Raw genomic sequence first — 15,087 nt, 5'->3', positions numbered from 1 at the left:
GAGCGGGAAGCGCGCGGTCCGGGTCTCGCGGGATGAAGCGTGCCCCTCGGGCGAAAATCAAGCGGGTCAAAATAACGTATCTTTGATATTACTTTCACATTTGTTTGAAATGGTTTTCAATGATGTTAGCCGATGTTTTGTTTGGTGGGTCTCCAGCTATTCATTCGTTCATTTTTTTAATGGATGATGTTTTCGTGAAAACGGTTTTTGGGGTGTCTATTTCTTCTTGATGCGTTTTCACAAAACCGGCCCGATGACACCGAGATGAGTTTTGAGGAGGGAATTTGGCGAGTCCTTCCCAAGCAAGCTGTCCAATTTCATTTCCCGGCCGTCAAAAGGTTTATTTTTCAGGTCTATTTTCGCTAAGGTGAGAAGTTTTCCCGGCGCTGACGCGAGGGCCGCTCGAACGTTTTCCCGGGCCCACGGCGGCGGCGCTTGGAGGTTAGCCTCGCGGCCGCTAATTGAAATGCAGAATAAGATGAGCGGGGATCGATGGCCGACTCTGTTTATTTATGAAATCAATACGCTAAGTGTCCCTCGCGGGCGCGCCCGTGGCGCCGCGCCTTCCCACGGCTTAAGTCGGCGCTCGCGCTTTTATCTGGGGCGGCGCGTTTGACTTTGGGGTGGGGGGGGGCATTTGTCGCCGGCGCGGCTGTCATCCCGCAGGTGAGCGGACGTCATCCGTGTGGGAAAAGAATGTGACGTTGAACAGGCGCTGTATGCATCCCACCTTTGCATGGGCTCATTTTCCTCCAATCAAACGCTGACGTCCTTTCCTGAGATCTGTATCTTGAACACAAAAGTAAGTGCGCGTGAATTTCCTTTTCCCCAAAACAGGCTTAGCGTAATTCCCCAAATGTAGGACGCACGCTTAACCCTTTCGGCGCCACGGACGAGAATTCTGGTGGTTTTTTTATGAACGGTCGCCGAAACCCTGGACTTATCTGATACCGGGCGCCGTAGCGATACCGTAAATAATGCGGCAACAACCTCAGCTCAACCTCGACGGCAAATGTAGGAAAGGGCTCCTCAAATAAGGCCTCCGATTCCCACAACCGCTCCTCGAATTTTTCGCTTTCCCCTTTCAGTCTGCTGAGCAGGATGGCGCCGGAGGAGCGGCACCTGGCGTCCGGCTGCGCGTCCTACGTGAAGACGGAACCGTCCAGCCCGTCCTCCTCGTCCCTGTCCCTGGTGGACACGGGCAGCCGCCACAGCCCCGGCGCCAACTCGGACGGCGGCGGCGGCGGCGGCGGCTACCCGTGCCCCGGCGCCGGGCCCCGCGCCCCGGACTCGCCGCCCGCCTTCGGGCCGGACCTCTACCGGGCGGACGGCGCCGGCTTGGGCTGCGAGGGCTACGCGCTGGGGGGGGCGCCCAAGCGCCTGTGCCTGGTGTGCGGCGACGTGGCCTCGGGCTACCACTACGGCGTGGCCTCCTGCGAGGCCTGCAAGGCCTTCTTCAAAAGGACCATACAAGGTGAAGCGCTCGCCAAACTTTTCCCGCTGCGTCCTCAGGGGTTTTTCGCTGCTACTTTCTGGATGGGCATCGGTCCGCATTCTTGTATCGCGTTCTTACATTTGTGTTTGTTTGTTTTTTCCTCGTAATAATTCCGCTGTAATGACTAAAGTCCAACGGGGAGCGCGCCGGCGTTGCGGGACGGATGGGGCGTCCTTTAAATAAAGAGAGGGGACGCCGGTCACTCGCGGAAAGGAGACGGCTCTGACGGAACGCTAAGGAAGGATCGGGGGGGACGGGGGGGCGTCCGGCCCGAGCGCGCGGATAATGCGAGGCATCCGAGGAAAAGGAAGAGGGGTTAAGGGAGGCCTGTTCAAGTGCTCCAAATGTCCTCTGAGGAAATCAAGGTGGACGCCAGAGCTGATTAACTAAGAGGCTGCGACCGCAAGCCAATGCTTTTAAAGGCCCGCCCGCGCGCACCAAGATGTTTTCTTTGATAAGCGTAAAATGATGGAAGCAATGTGACCTCCTCTTTTCCAAGCGCTTGGCGCTCGCGATGGAGCTTCGTCAAGCACTTGTAACATTTTCTTGCTTTACAAACGCCATGGAAATGTAACGCATCACGGCGCACAAATCGATGACCGTAATTGCCCATAATCGGCCATACGCCTTTGCTGTATCACAGGAGTGTCAAAGTCATTTTGCCGCCGCTACGACTTCCTTCGTGGGTGTGAAACGGCCTCGGAGTAAAGGAGAGCTTGTTGATTTGTTGTCTGTGCGGATCGGGCCAATGACAAAAGTTGTTTTGGTGGGCAGGCAACATCGAGTACAGCTGCCCGGCCAGCAACCAGTGCGAGATCACCAAACGGAGACGCAAGTCGTGCCAAGCGTGTCGCTTCATGAAGTGTCTCAAAGTGGGCATGTTGAAAGAAGGTGAGACAAAAGCAAAAGTCGACACTCATTAGCTTGACAACTACCGTAATTCCCCAAATATAAGACGCATCCGTGTATGGCGCGCCGCCTTAATTGACGCTTCCTATATCCAAAGTAATCCGATAGCTGTTGGCCCAACGGAGTGGAAAGGGACTTCGCCATCGCGGAACGTGGGCCCGCTCCCCCCGATTTTGGCACGTCCAGAAATGGGCGTGTCCGCACGCGGTCACGCCCGACCGCGCCGAGCGGCGGCGGGTCGACGTCCGCCGGACCGCTCCTCGGTCGCGGGTGGCAACGGCTGACTCCGCCTGACTCCGCCCTCCTCAACGCAAGACGCGAATGCTGTCAGCGTTCTGTTTTTTTTGTTTTTTGACATGGGCTTTAACGTCCTAATTAAATCCAGGCGGATTTCAAAGAAGAAGAAGTCAATTTGCCCGGCGTATTGATCGCCGCGTTAGGCGGCGGGCCCTTCTGGATTTAGCTTCAATCTGCCAGGCAGAAAATGATGTCAGTGTGTTTGCTGGGAACGAGGAGGTCCCCCGTGGGGCCCCGCCCCTCGCCGCCGCCGCCACCGCCACCGCCGCCGCCGCCTAATTAGGTTAGTGGATAGTCGGTGTCAGGAAAACGAAAGAGCATCCTAATCGCCTTCCTTTTTGTGTTCCGGGGAACGGCGAAGGAATGCGGACAAATTGCTGGCAATTCTCACATGGCTCCTTTCCACTCAGCAAGTCAGCAACAGCCGCACGCTCAAACAATCGCAAAAACTAAAATCCTAGTCAAAGGAGAAAGATGGATTCGGCGCAATGCAATAAATATAGCCATTGACTTATAAACGCGTATAAAAAACATATACTTGGATGTAGTATTACTGACTGCCACAGTTTACTGAAGAGGCCCCCAACCGCCATTCCGGGTCCGGTACCGCTTCATGGATCTACTGGTACCGGGCCGCATGGGAAGCACCCCAAATAATGATGTTTTGAAGCTGAATCGGTTTATCATTTAACGATCGATTCATTTGTGTTTTGTTTGGCTTGATCTTTGTTTTTTGGCGCCGCCTCTGGCCGCTGTTAATACTACGTTTTGTAGTGAGGAAGGACGATGCAGCAGGTTGAGGGCCCCTGGTTCACGGTATTCATTAGAATTAAAAAACATTTGTTTAGCGTTTTTTTCTGTTATATTTCTCAGCTTGTGTTCCCATGATGATTGTTTTTGTTTTGTTTTGCAGGCGTACGTCTAGACAGGGTGAGAGGAGGTCGCCAGAAATACAAACGGAGAATGGACTCGGAAAACGGCGGCTACCTCGGTCTCGCCATCCCGCCGCCGGCCAAAAAACCATGTAAGTTGACCTTATTCTGTTTTGTTGTTGGTCAACTTCTTATTTGCGGAACATAGTTATGGGTTTTTTTTGGGAGGGGGGCGTTACAAAAGTCTGATAACTCAATGCTAAGCTACAATGTCAAATGCCACAGACAGGCTAATGATATCAGCCCCAGATGTTATCTCCGAAACGGAATGATGTGTAGTGACATATGTCACTTTTCATAGATAATACGAAACATTAAATAAAATGTGTATAAATACATACACAATCAGGTATGGGCCGGAAAGTAAAAAGCGGAGCAGAAGAAAGGAACAAAGCAGACACGTTGAAGCTAAACGCTCAAAGTAACAAGTCGCTTTTTACCAAAAATGATATCCAGTAAGTGGTTGCGATACGAAGATGATGGCGGACGCCACATGTAAGTTCCCGCCCGTAAAATGAGCGTCGATGCGTACATGCTCAATCTAAATATCATTCAATAAAAATAAGTCAATGAAATGAGTGAATCGGAGGGAGGATTGCAGCAGCGTTCCAAATGGATCCGTCCCGCGTGTGCGCAGTGACCAAGATCGTGTCGCACCTGCTGGCGGTGGAGCCGGAGAAAATCTACGCCATGCCCGACCCCGGCGTGCCCGACGGCGACATCAAGGCCTTGACCACCTTGTGCGATCTGGCCGATCGCGAGCTGGTGGTCATCATCGGTTGGGCCAAGCATATCCCAGGTACCTGCGGCTGCTCCAAAATGCGGCCCTCATAAGCTGTTGACATTTAGGCCGGTCCCGCCAGATGATTTTGTCACGTCGAGTATAAAAGACAGAAAAGAATGATACATTTGAAGTCGTTTTCAAGTTGTACAAATACAAACCGGGATTTTCTTGTTCTGGCCCAATTGGGAATGGATTTGGTTTGCCGCCCCTGTATAACCCCCGGGTTGTATTGTTGTACATTTTTGCACTCGCTCCATTTTGCACACTTTATTCATTCAGACTTCAAAAGTCAACCGACTAATCGATAACCGATTAGATATTATTGCGATTCCTCCTCGTCTTTGGAGCCAGAGCCCCTCCCCCCTCTGCCGGCGGGTCCCCTCGTCTCATTATCGCCAGGCCGCTTTTATTGGGCCCATTAGGGCCCTTTGGAGGCCCGCAATGACGGCAAATGAATCGGGCCAAGCGCTGTCTGTTTTGCCAGCGGCCCGGCCGCCCGTCTCCCCGCCGCTCCGTCACGCGCGCCGCCTTTCCCTTCTGCTTTTGCTCACTGCCTCGCTTTGAAAGAATTTCTCGTCAGAAGTTTCCGACGAAAAGGTTTCCACTCTTCTTGCTTAATGGTATCTTAATTCCCCAAATACAAGATGGAGACCTTCCCCCCATAACTATGGGTGCCATCTATAAACGCTAACAAAAAATCCAAGGGAGTTTTCCCGCAGTTCCCCAGATATGAGGCGCACCCTCAATTTTGACAATTCTAAGACACACCAACACTTTGGCAACAATGTCAAAACAATAGCAAAGCACGATCCTCTGGGTTTTCACAATATTCCTGCGTGTGAACGGGGACGGACTCGGACGTCGGTGCTTATTTCTGAGATCTATTTACTATGTGTATTTTCTGCCAGGAGTCATTTTTGACTTCATACTTGGGGCTGCAAGGGGCCACTGAAGGGGAAAAAACAACACGGCAGCCAAACATTGAAAGGAGGTTAGGGTGCGCGCGGCTTGTGGCGTTTGGTCAAATTAGCATGAAATCAGTTAGCGCAAATATTGATATTCCATCATGCCGCGTTTCTCCGCAACACTTCACTTGAGCACCTCTGGGCGACGCGCCTCCCGCTTCGGGGAGGGGTGGCAGACACCCCCCCCCCCCCCCTCCCCTCCCCCGGTAAAGCAGGCCCCAATTGCGTCCCTTCACCAAACCGAAAGAAAAGGAGCTGCGTGACCGGGGTTACTTAAAGGACACTTTCAATGTCCCTTCTGCCATATTCTTTTGGAGAAATAACATCTAGGAAGCGCATATTTTAGAATACCGCACCAACACAACAGTAACACGCCCGTTGGCAATCACCAGTTTGGAGGGTGCCCCCCGGTGGCGATTGAAATAGCAGTTCAAACTCCAAACGGATACTTTGGTAACTTGGAGCTTTTGCGGCCCCTCGCCGAGGCTTTTGTTTTCTTGCGAAGCTGTCTTTTGGGGCTCAAGTGTCGAATCCCCGACCTGGCCCGCAGTACAGTATTTACATCGCCCCCCTCGCTCCCCGGCCCCCAAGCTAACGGCGCGGCGGATGTCCTCCATCAGCCGTCTGTTTGTCAGATGTCGGGCTGGCCGGGATCGATGGCCCTTTCGCATCTGCTGGACTGATTACAATCTGCTAATCAATGCCCCCACCCCCCACCCCCAATTTCTCTATTTGCTTGATAAGAAGCACGGCGTTGGTCCTCCTATTTAAGCCACAATCAGCCATCCAATCAGCCTGCTGTTCATCAGATGGGAGCCAGGGCTATTGTGCTTGCTTTCTTACCTTTTTTTTTTTTTTTTTTTTTTTAATCGGGTGACTTGACGGCCGTCCCCAAGCTCTTAAAGCGTCCCGACAGCACCACCCATCACCCAAAGTCAGCTCCAAATTCAATGTTCTTCCATTAAAATTTAAATATATGACGACTTTTGTCATGACGATGAGCATCCAGGTCCCGGAAGTCCACAGTCGTCCTTTTTTTCTTTTTCTTTTTCGGTCCAGGCTTCTCCAGCCTGGCGCTGGCCGACCAGATGAGCCTCCTGCAGAGCGCCTGGATGGAGATCCTGGTGCTGAGCATGGTGTTCCGCTCGCTGCCCTGCGAGCGGGAGATCGTTTACGCCGAGGACTACGCGCTGGACGAGGAGCAGGCCCGCGCCTCGGGCCTGCTGGACCTGCACGCGGCTCTCCTGCCGCTGCTGCGCCGCTTCAAGAAGCTTCGCGTGGACAAGGAGGAGTTCGTCACGCTCAAGGCCATCGCGCTGGCCAACTCGGGTCAGTGTCCGCTTTCTCCTCTTCTCTATTCCTTTGCGCCCGCGTTCTGTGACGGGCTTCGAACCTTTCGTTTGCTTCCGTGCGACGCGCTTGCGTCTTTCAAATTGAAAACGAAACAAAGCAAAAAAAGCGTTTTTCTGCTTCCGTCACTTCCCGTTACGGTTCGCAGAGTGGCTTCGTCTGGCGGTCGTTTTTTTTGGCTCTGCGGCGGGGTTGTCCAAACTATGGCCCGGGGACCGATTGCGGCCCACCGGTCGACATGCCGGTTTTGTTCCTCTCGTCGATCTTCCGAAGCGTTTCGGTTTCGCTTTTTACTTTCTGGCTCAATTATTTGACTTTTTTCGATGTTGTTTCGGGCGTAGTGATAAGACTTTTTAGGAGGCATTTTTTTTAGCAGGCATTTTTTTTAGCAGGCATTGTTCCGCGGGTCCCGCGGACGAAATGTCACGGTAACGAAAATGAGAGGCGGCCTAAAAGATCAAAAACAAACGTTGTGGACAAAATTGTAGAAAATGTTTATAAGTGGTCAGGTTTTGCAGGATAAAAGAGTGAATGGACAACGATTAAAAAAAAAACCACGCAATGGTCTGAATTTATGTCAAAAACCATGCATCTAGGACGCAGGCGAACGAGAGCACCGCTACAGCTATCATGTCAGGTGATCAAATCAAATAAACACATTGAGTGTCGGCGCACTTCAAACGGATCTTTGACTTTCGACGTCTCGCGTCGTTAATGAATTCATGTAAACGTCATTACGTTCCATGCGATGTATTGCCGCGCGTATGTCCCGATTTCCACGAGGTTTTCCCTTTTTCCTTTCTGTTGTCCTTTCAATACAATTCAATGGACTTAAACGCGGACGGTGATTCAGGCCGTTTCGTCGATCGCCGTATCAATAATGAGTTCGTAGCATAAGCAAAATATACTTTACGGCGCGCTACGTTAGCTATCGCTCTGGAAATCTAGAGCAAGTCGGTGACCAATTAAAGCAAAGAAAGAAATGAAAACTCAAACTGTCTGCGGCGTGGCCTCGCTGAAGGGTACCGAGATAAGACGGGACAAAAAGGTCGACGGGGAAGGGAGGGGGCCGCTTTTAATTTAAGGCCGTCCGGCCGCCGCGTCTGCTTCTTTCCGTCTCGGCGAGAGCGGCTGTCACGGGCCGGCCCGCATATGTTTGCCGTTTCATTAGGAAAACGGGGCCCGTCAATAAAATGCGTTAAGTGGAGCAGAATGGCCGCCGCTGGCGTCGACGCTTTGCTTTTCACTCGGCGCGGCGGCCGATCGATCGTGACGACGACGACGACGCGCTCCTTTCTCCCGCCCGACTGAGAAACGGCAAAAAGTGCTGAGCGCGCAGCCGACCGTCGGCCTCAGCGCTTTTTCTGCTCGGATCGCCGTCATGCCGGATGTTAGCGTGGCAGCTGTTTCGTATTTCGGCCTGTTTTTCTTTCCTTTGTTTGGTTAAGTTGCCATACTCTGTAACGTAACCCAACCCTACTATGGAACGCTTACCGTATTTTCCGCACGGTCCACCGGATCATAAGGCGCCCTTTCAATGAATGCGCCGCGTTATAAGGCGCATGGAGAAGAAGCTAGAGTAGTGGCCGGGCTTGCATTATGCATGCAGTAGATGGAACAACAAAACAATCAGATAAGTCAGTCAAACTTTATTATTGGAGAATCAGAAAAGAAGAAGAAATGCTGTTTTCATCCGTATTGCGCACTGCATTATAGGGTGCAAAGAATAGAAGCTACAGTCGTGGCTGGGGTTGCGCTATGCATCCGCTAGATAAAATCATGGTATATATTTATATAACTTTGAAATAGCAACTTCAAATTCATTATTCTTTTTTAAAATTGTCCAGTATAGTACACCACTGTTAATCGTCAAGAAGTTTTTCATTTATTGAAAAATTTCAGCTCATTTTTTCTGTTGGCGTGTTAGCATTTGTTGGTTTCTCATTCGAACTCGTACGTGACTACATGACGTTAGTGTGGCATATCAACTTTACTCTGCTAATCTCTTGACCAGTCGGTAGCAAAGCCGACGTTAGCACGTTAGCATTTTTGGAAAAACATCTGACGACAGAGCTCGCGAGGTAAATTCCTTCGCGACCTGCCTCGGCGGCTTCAGTTCCCTGGGAATGGCATGTTAGCATAGCGACCCTTAGCATAGCATTGTTGCTAGTTGCGGCACGCGGGGGAGTGGGAAGCGGCGGCAACGGGAGAAACGCGAGAGAGGAAGCCAGAGTTGACCGGGGCGGCAATGGCCCGTTTGAAGGCGGCCCACCTAATCTTTCTGGCGGGCCTTTGCGGGTTCCCCCTCGCGCGGGAGAGTGTGCGCGACAGCTGAGGAAATTCACGGCCATTGATCTGGCAATTAGCGGCGTATCGACCGGATCGACGGCGGGCCGCTGACGGATTACTCGGAAATTGTTCCTTCAAAGTTAGCTTTGTATTCCGCCCCGAGCCGAGCCTCCCGCTCCACACACGCACACGCACACGCACGCGCGGGCCGGCAAACGGGGATCAGAGGAGTATTAACATGAAGGTTTCCGACGAAGAGCGCGCCGACACATGTGCGGTCCGCATAGCCCAGTTAATTTCCCAAGATAGAAAGGTAATTTACACAGAAGGCGACTGGTAAAAGAGACTTCATCAGTCAGTTTGGAACGTAATTAGCCCGGCGTGTTCCCACTCCGTCTCCTCGTGGGCTCATGTTTTTACCACATGTTTGCCTTTAGTATCCGTCAGCTTGAGGCGACCTAGACCGTTTCATAAACAGCCAGTCGGAAGGAAGACACCTCGCTTTTACTCACGAGGAGGGTGGACGCCTTTACAGATCTTCCGCCGTTCCGTTTTCACTTTCTGTCCGCCCCTCTTTCACCCGTTGGGGTCGGCCCTAGTTGCAAAACCACTCGCCGCCTTCCAAGGTTAGAGGAGACATTATGGCAGCGAGGTTGTCCGCTTGTGATGGTGGCGGATGTAGATACGAGTCCTTACACTATCAGTCCGCGTAATCGCTGCTATCATCTTTCCCAAGAACATGGCGTTCCACGCTGCGATGAGGTCGTGGTGCCTGTGTCAAATACTTGAGAGGATCGCTGCTTTTAACCAAGAGTGTCATCTAAAGCAGGGGGTCCGTGGCCTGACTGCAGGGGGTCTGTGAAATCATTTTCCCATTAACCCTTTATTAGGCTGTCGGAACGTTGCGCAGCGTCCCTGTTTGGCCAAGTTTATAATTGTGCATATATGCCAAAAGACCGCACTTAATCAATGAGTCAAATGGATCACCTTTTCATCTTCTCTAACCGGCGCACACGGCTCCATCCTAACTTGGACACGAGCCTCTGGGTTTTCGTAACATTACCGCGCGTGAAGGAGGACGCACTCCGACGTCGGCTCGGTCCGCCCCTTTCTTTTATTGAAATGAATGCCGTAACAACCTCAAACGCGCTTAAAAAAAAGCCGACAATTTTTGCTCTAGATACCAGAAAAACAGAAGCAGAAAATAACAATCGCACCGCGCTTTTTATTCTCCTATTCTACCTAGTGTCGGTATTTATTTGCTACGCACCGGTGGAAGCAGCACTCCTAATTTTGTTGTCTGCCGGCTCTCCGTCGTCAAGAAAGGCATTCCGGTCCACTGTATTGTTGGCACTGGAAATGGAATTTTCAAAAAGCGTACGTGGATTCTTTTTCCACCGCCGCTACGGAAACGACGGCCGGCGTCCAGCCCGAGCGGCGCTGGCGAATGCAGGGAGCGCACGCGCGCGGCATTGCTCGGAGGAATAAGTCTTTGGGCCGGTCCCGCTCTCCCGAGGAGGAGCCTCGTCAGCCGCCAGCAAGTGGCGGGTGCGCGCCTCGTGTAACTTGCCCTTTGTCCCGCCCCCCCTCCCCTCCGCCACCCCTCCCACCTCAGACTCCATGCACATAGAGAACCTGGAGGCGGTCCAGCGGCTGCAGGATTCCCTCCACGAGGCCCTGCAGGACTTTGAGGGCTGCCGGCACCCGGAGGACCCGCGGCGGGCGGGCAAGCTGCTGATGACGCTGCCGCTGCTGCGCCAGACGGCCGCCAAGGCGCTGCAGCACTTCTACAGCGTCAAGATGCAGGGCAAGGTGCCCATGCACAAACTCTTCCTGGAGATGCTGGAGGCCAAGGCTTGACGGCGGCCGGGAAGGGAGGGGAGCGGCGGGGAGCGCGGGCGGGGAGCGCGGGCGGGGAGCGCGGGCGGGGAGCGCGGGCGGGGAGCGCGGGCGGCTCCCGCCGACGCCTCGGGCCCGACAGGACAAGCTTTTTCCTCCTGGGATGTGTATATATCACATGTACAGAAAGGACTCCGGTGAGGTCTTGTTAGAAGCGCCCCCCACCCCACCCCCCCACGCGCACACAAAAAATGTCTTTTTCTTTCCTATTTTGGAATCTCAGCAATAGTCCGCGTGCTCTACTGTCTAATACTTGTCTCGCCTTCCCTGTGGAAATTGCACTGTCCCGTTCATCTGCCAGGTGTTGCCCGAATTTTTTTCTTTCCTTTTCTTTAAATCTCATTCCCGAATAAAATTATTTCTTCCCCCCCTTAAAATTTGATGCACAGCACCCCGATGGACTAGCTAGCAATACAGTGTGTGTGTGTGAGAGAGAGAGATTTTGTCCTATTCCAATTCTACGGTATCAAATGGTACGGTATCAAAACGACCCGACAAACGAGATCCAACACGATTGTCATCACTTGGGGCAAAAGAGCGAGAGAGTGTGTGAAAGTGGGGGTGTACGTCTGTGTGAATGAGTGTGTGCTTGTGTGTGAGTGAAGGGCTTTTTTCCCCCTAAATTTGCAAAAGAAATACGGGGTGTTGCGTGTAAAATTTGGAGCGAGCTTGTGAGGAGAAAATGCGTGACGGGCCACTTTTTGAAAGTGGAGCCTGCGGGGCCCATCCATGTGCAATAAGCATCATCATCACGTATGTTGCGAGGCCCATCAAAGCCCCAAAGGTGTATCTCGGGAGTTCAGATGTCGCCTCAATCCGATCTACTGACGCCCCGTTAATGTGACCTGGTAGCTCTGCAATAAAGACACTTCTTGTGTCCCGATGTCATAAGAAATGTTCTTCCTGACTTTGTTTTTACAAAGCAAGCGTTGGAATTTGCCTGGGAAGGGGAGGATTTGTATTTTTTTAAAGCGACATTTTTTAAAGCACGCCCCAGAAGGTGGCGCTGCGCTCCAGGTTTGCAAGGACCGTGGCTGGCCTTGGTGCCCCCCCCAGGAACCCACTTTTAACGACTCCCTTTCTCGTGAGGTTTTCGTCATTGGCGACAATTCCGATTAATTGGATGTAGAAGAAGAAGCAGGAGCGCCTTTTTTTTTTTTTTTAATTTGTTTCTGGAAAGCGTTATCTGGCACCCGGGCTCACTTGACCTTGTTTATGAGCGGAATGAAGTCTCTCGTGGCCGACGTGTCGCGGATGAAGAAGATCCCATTTTCAAAAAGGCCCATACAGAATTTCGACGGTAGTGATTATAGAATATAATAGAGATAATAAAAGAAAGAAAAAAACCAAATCAATTTACCTTTTAAGGTGAGAAAAGGGAGCCAGATGCAGCCCCACGTATCATATTTTTGCCCCTGCAAAAGCCCCTCATATGCGTTTAAATAACGCTGCAACTAAGTTACAAATAGAAGAAATGATTCTTGACTCGTCATTCGAAATCTAACGATCCACTACTTTGTTGCGCTGACGTAATATCGCCACGGAAGCAATATAACATTTATTTGGTTCGATTGTCATAAAGGCCCGCTGGTCTTTTTCTACTTTGACACTTTTTGGTGCTGTGGCTTTACCTTGCTTCATTGATGTTTTTGTTTTGTTTTTTGTGCTTGGGGGTGTTGTAAGCGGGCCACGCGGGTCCCCTGGGATGGGCTGCCACAGAAATCCACTGACATCATGTGCGTGAACTGAGTGGTACATTTTTTCGCAGGGGAGAAGGAAGCTGCGTTTGGCCCGTCTCGTTTGTGCTGATTTCCATAAAACGAGGAGGAAGCCGCTCGGGGAAAGGGACCGGGCCAGGTTTGCGTGCGGGTGCGTCTGCGTATTTGCGTGTTCGCGCTTCACTCTGGCAATCCGGCCGCAGTTGTCACTTCGGTGCGGGCTTCTATTTAGTCGGAGCGCTCCTATTAAAAACCAAGATGCCGTCGCCGTTCGATTCAGACAACCTTGAACATTAAAAAAAAACAACAACAACAAACAGGAAGGAAGACAACTAGCTTTTTCTCGCGAGGAGAGTGGACAGGAACCCGCACCTTCCCAGATGTCCTTCCGGTCTAACTGCAAATGTCGTCAAATCAAGTCAGGTTTATTTCTATAGCCCACATCTAGGGGGTCTTCTGGAGACATCAGAACGTTGTGCGTGTGAACGAGGAGGGACTCGGGCGATGGTTCAGTCTGCTCACTTCTTTTCTTGAAAATGATGCCGTAAGAACCTCAGCTAACGTCGCCTTTTGCGGCTGACGGATCAATCTTCCTCAAATGGAGTTGAATAATAACAAAGAAATCGAATATTTAAGTTACCCCCTTATAGGACACGCCCATACATTTGGCCTTCATTTATGGGAAAAAAAGTGTGTCTTATATTTGGGGAATTAGGGTCATTCCCTTTAAAATGAGGGGTCCAAGTGTCTTTCTCATGCGTGACGTTAACCAAATTTGTTTCAGGTGGCCGCGCGCTCACCCAGCCCTGTCACGCTCTCCTCTCGAACCTCTGCTACCTAGCTGGGGGGGGGGGGGTCACGACAACGGTGCGCTGTCAAGATGGTGTCGCCTCCTGTCTCGGGAGGGGGGGGTCATCATTCAGCGAGCCCGTCCTCCGAAAAGCGCTTGTAAAGTGTCAGTCGGTCTTAGCCGGAGCGGACGCGAGCGGAGGAGATAGGTAACCATCAATATGCCTCCCCGGGAAATTGAAGCGGGCCGTGATTTATGGCTTCCGCGTCCAGCGCCGCACACGTGCTGAATCTACTCTTTTGCTATTTATTTATTTTCCTCCGCCGGCAGGCTCAAGGACAGGTCGGGGTGCCTTTCCCCCGGATGCGTGACGGACGGCTCCGATGGAAAAGACTTTCGGCAATGAAGGGGGCGCCCTCTGCAGGCGGCACGTCGAAAGTTCAGGTAAATTGCGGCAATTTCCCACTATAAGGCGCCAACGAGAATTGAACGGAAAATCGATTTTTTGTCATGTCGCGCTGGATCGTAGCTGCGGGTTGTAACATCAGATGTTTACGCGCAAAGATGATACGTGGAAGTATTTTTAAGGTGATCTAGAACATTCCTAGAAGGAAAACAATAGACTTTGGATTCTGACTTTGGATGGTAAATGGAAGTTTTTCCCATTGTTGTTTTTATTTAAAACACTATTTTCAAACAGCCTGGTTCATTATAAGAGCGGCGACGACTGTTTGAATACTGCACCAGCACAGCAGTAACATGCCTGGTTGAAAGCCTAGCTGAAATTATTGGTGGAGATCGCCCCAGGTGTCTCATTAAAAAAAAAAAAATGCAGATCCGCCACAGGTTGCAACGTCATGGAGCATTAGCTTGTGAGCACCCCGTGATTCTCCCGGTTTTACGTGAGCAGCGCTTGCGTGGAAAAGCGGGGCTTTGGCAAAACAAGAGCGTGACACACTTTGGAGAAAGGGAGGTGTCTCATTTGCATCGCGGGCTTTTGAAAACGGAGCGCTGGGGGGGGTCCCCCGAGACAAGTCTGGTCTGGTCCCGACAACCGCCTTAAGCCCAGGAGACCGCGGCGAGTACCGAGATTTTCTGACTTGGGATTCTGATCGCTCCTCCAATAGCCAAGAAAAATGACAGCTATTTTACAACAGCAACTCTACCGTCGCCAGAATTCCCCAAATATAAGAAAGTATGGGTGCGTCCTATAAACGCCGACTTCGAACATGGTTCCTTTCTTTTTAATTGAACGCTTTTTGAGGAAGATCTGGCAGTGGCGTGGCCGCGTTTTGACGCGCAGGTGTGCATTTTGGGGCCTTTGATGGATGCAATTTGATGCATTCCCGCGTTGGAGCGGGTGGGCCGGCCGGCGATAACAAACAGGCTGGGTTGCGCAAGGAGAGGCGGCTCCCTCATTTTTTTCACACAGGCGGGATGGCGGGAAGCCATTTGTTTCACGCAGACACAATTTTCATATTTAATGAGCGTGACTCGGATACAATTACTGTAATTAGTCAAAGCTCGGTCGCCGGCGCCATTATTAGCGCCTCTTATTAATGATGTTGCACGTGTGGAGCCGGCAGGGTAATTGGGGGCGCGCCGAGCTGCGGGAACCCCAAGGGGGGCGGGCCCGCCCGCCCGCCCGCCCGCCCGCCC

General features: G+C 51.7%; 1 protein-coding gene across 2 annotated transcripts in view; it reads left to right on the top strand.

The window, feature by feature from the left end:
• Positions 1–11,795, top strand: part of LOC148406787 (steroid hormone receptor ERR2-like) — a 55,827-nt gene extending 44,032 nt beyond the window's left edge. For both annotated transcript variants that reach the window (XM_088403245.1, XM_088403246.1), the window contains 6 exons: positions 1,089–1,474; positions 2,270–2,386; positions 3,615–3,725; positions 4,271–4,432; positions 6,442–6,711; positions 10,637–11,795. In XM_088403245.1, the coding sequence (XP_088259371.1) occupies positions 1,089–1,474; positions 2,270–2,386; positions 3,615–3,725; positions 4,271–4,432; positions 6,442–6,711; positions 10,637–10,881 (1,291 nt within the window). In that variant the 3' untranslated portion in view covers positions 10,882–11,795. The remainder of the gene's footprint in view (positions 1–1,088; positions 1,475–2,269; positions 2,387–3,614; positions 3,726–4,270; positions 4,433–6,441; positions 6,712–10,636) is intronic.
• The last annotated feature ends 3,292 nt before the right edge of the window (positions 11,796–15,087 follow it).

Source organism: Hippichthys cyanospilos, chromosome 20 (assembly GCF_059441005.1).
Source record: "Hippichthys cyanospilos isolate Australia breed blue-spotted pipefish chromosome 20, RoL_Hcya_1.0, whole genome shotgun sequence".
NCBI classification, from domain to species: Eukaryota; Metazoa; Chordata; class Actinopteri; order Syngnathiformes; family Syngnathidae; genus Hippichthys; species Hippichthys cyanospilos.
This window is presented reverse-complemented; position numbering and strand designations above follow the sequence as displayed.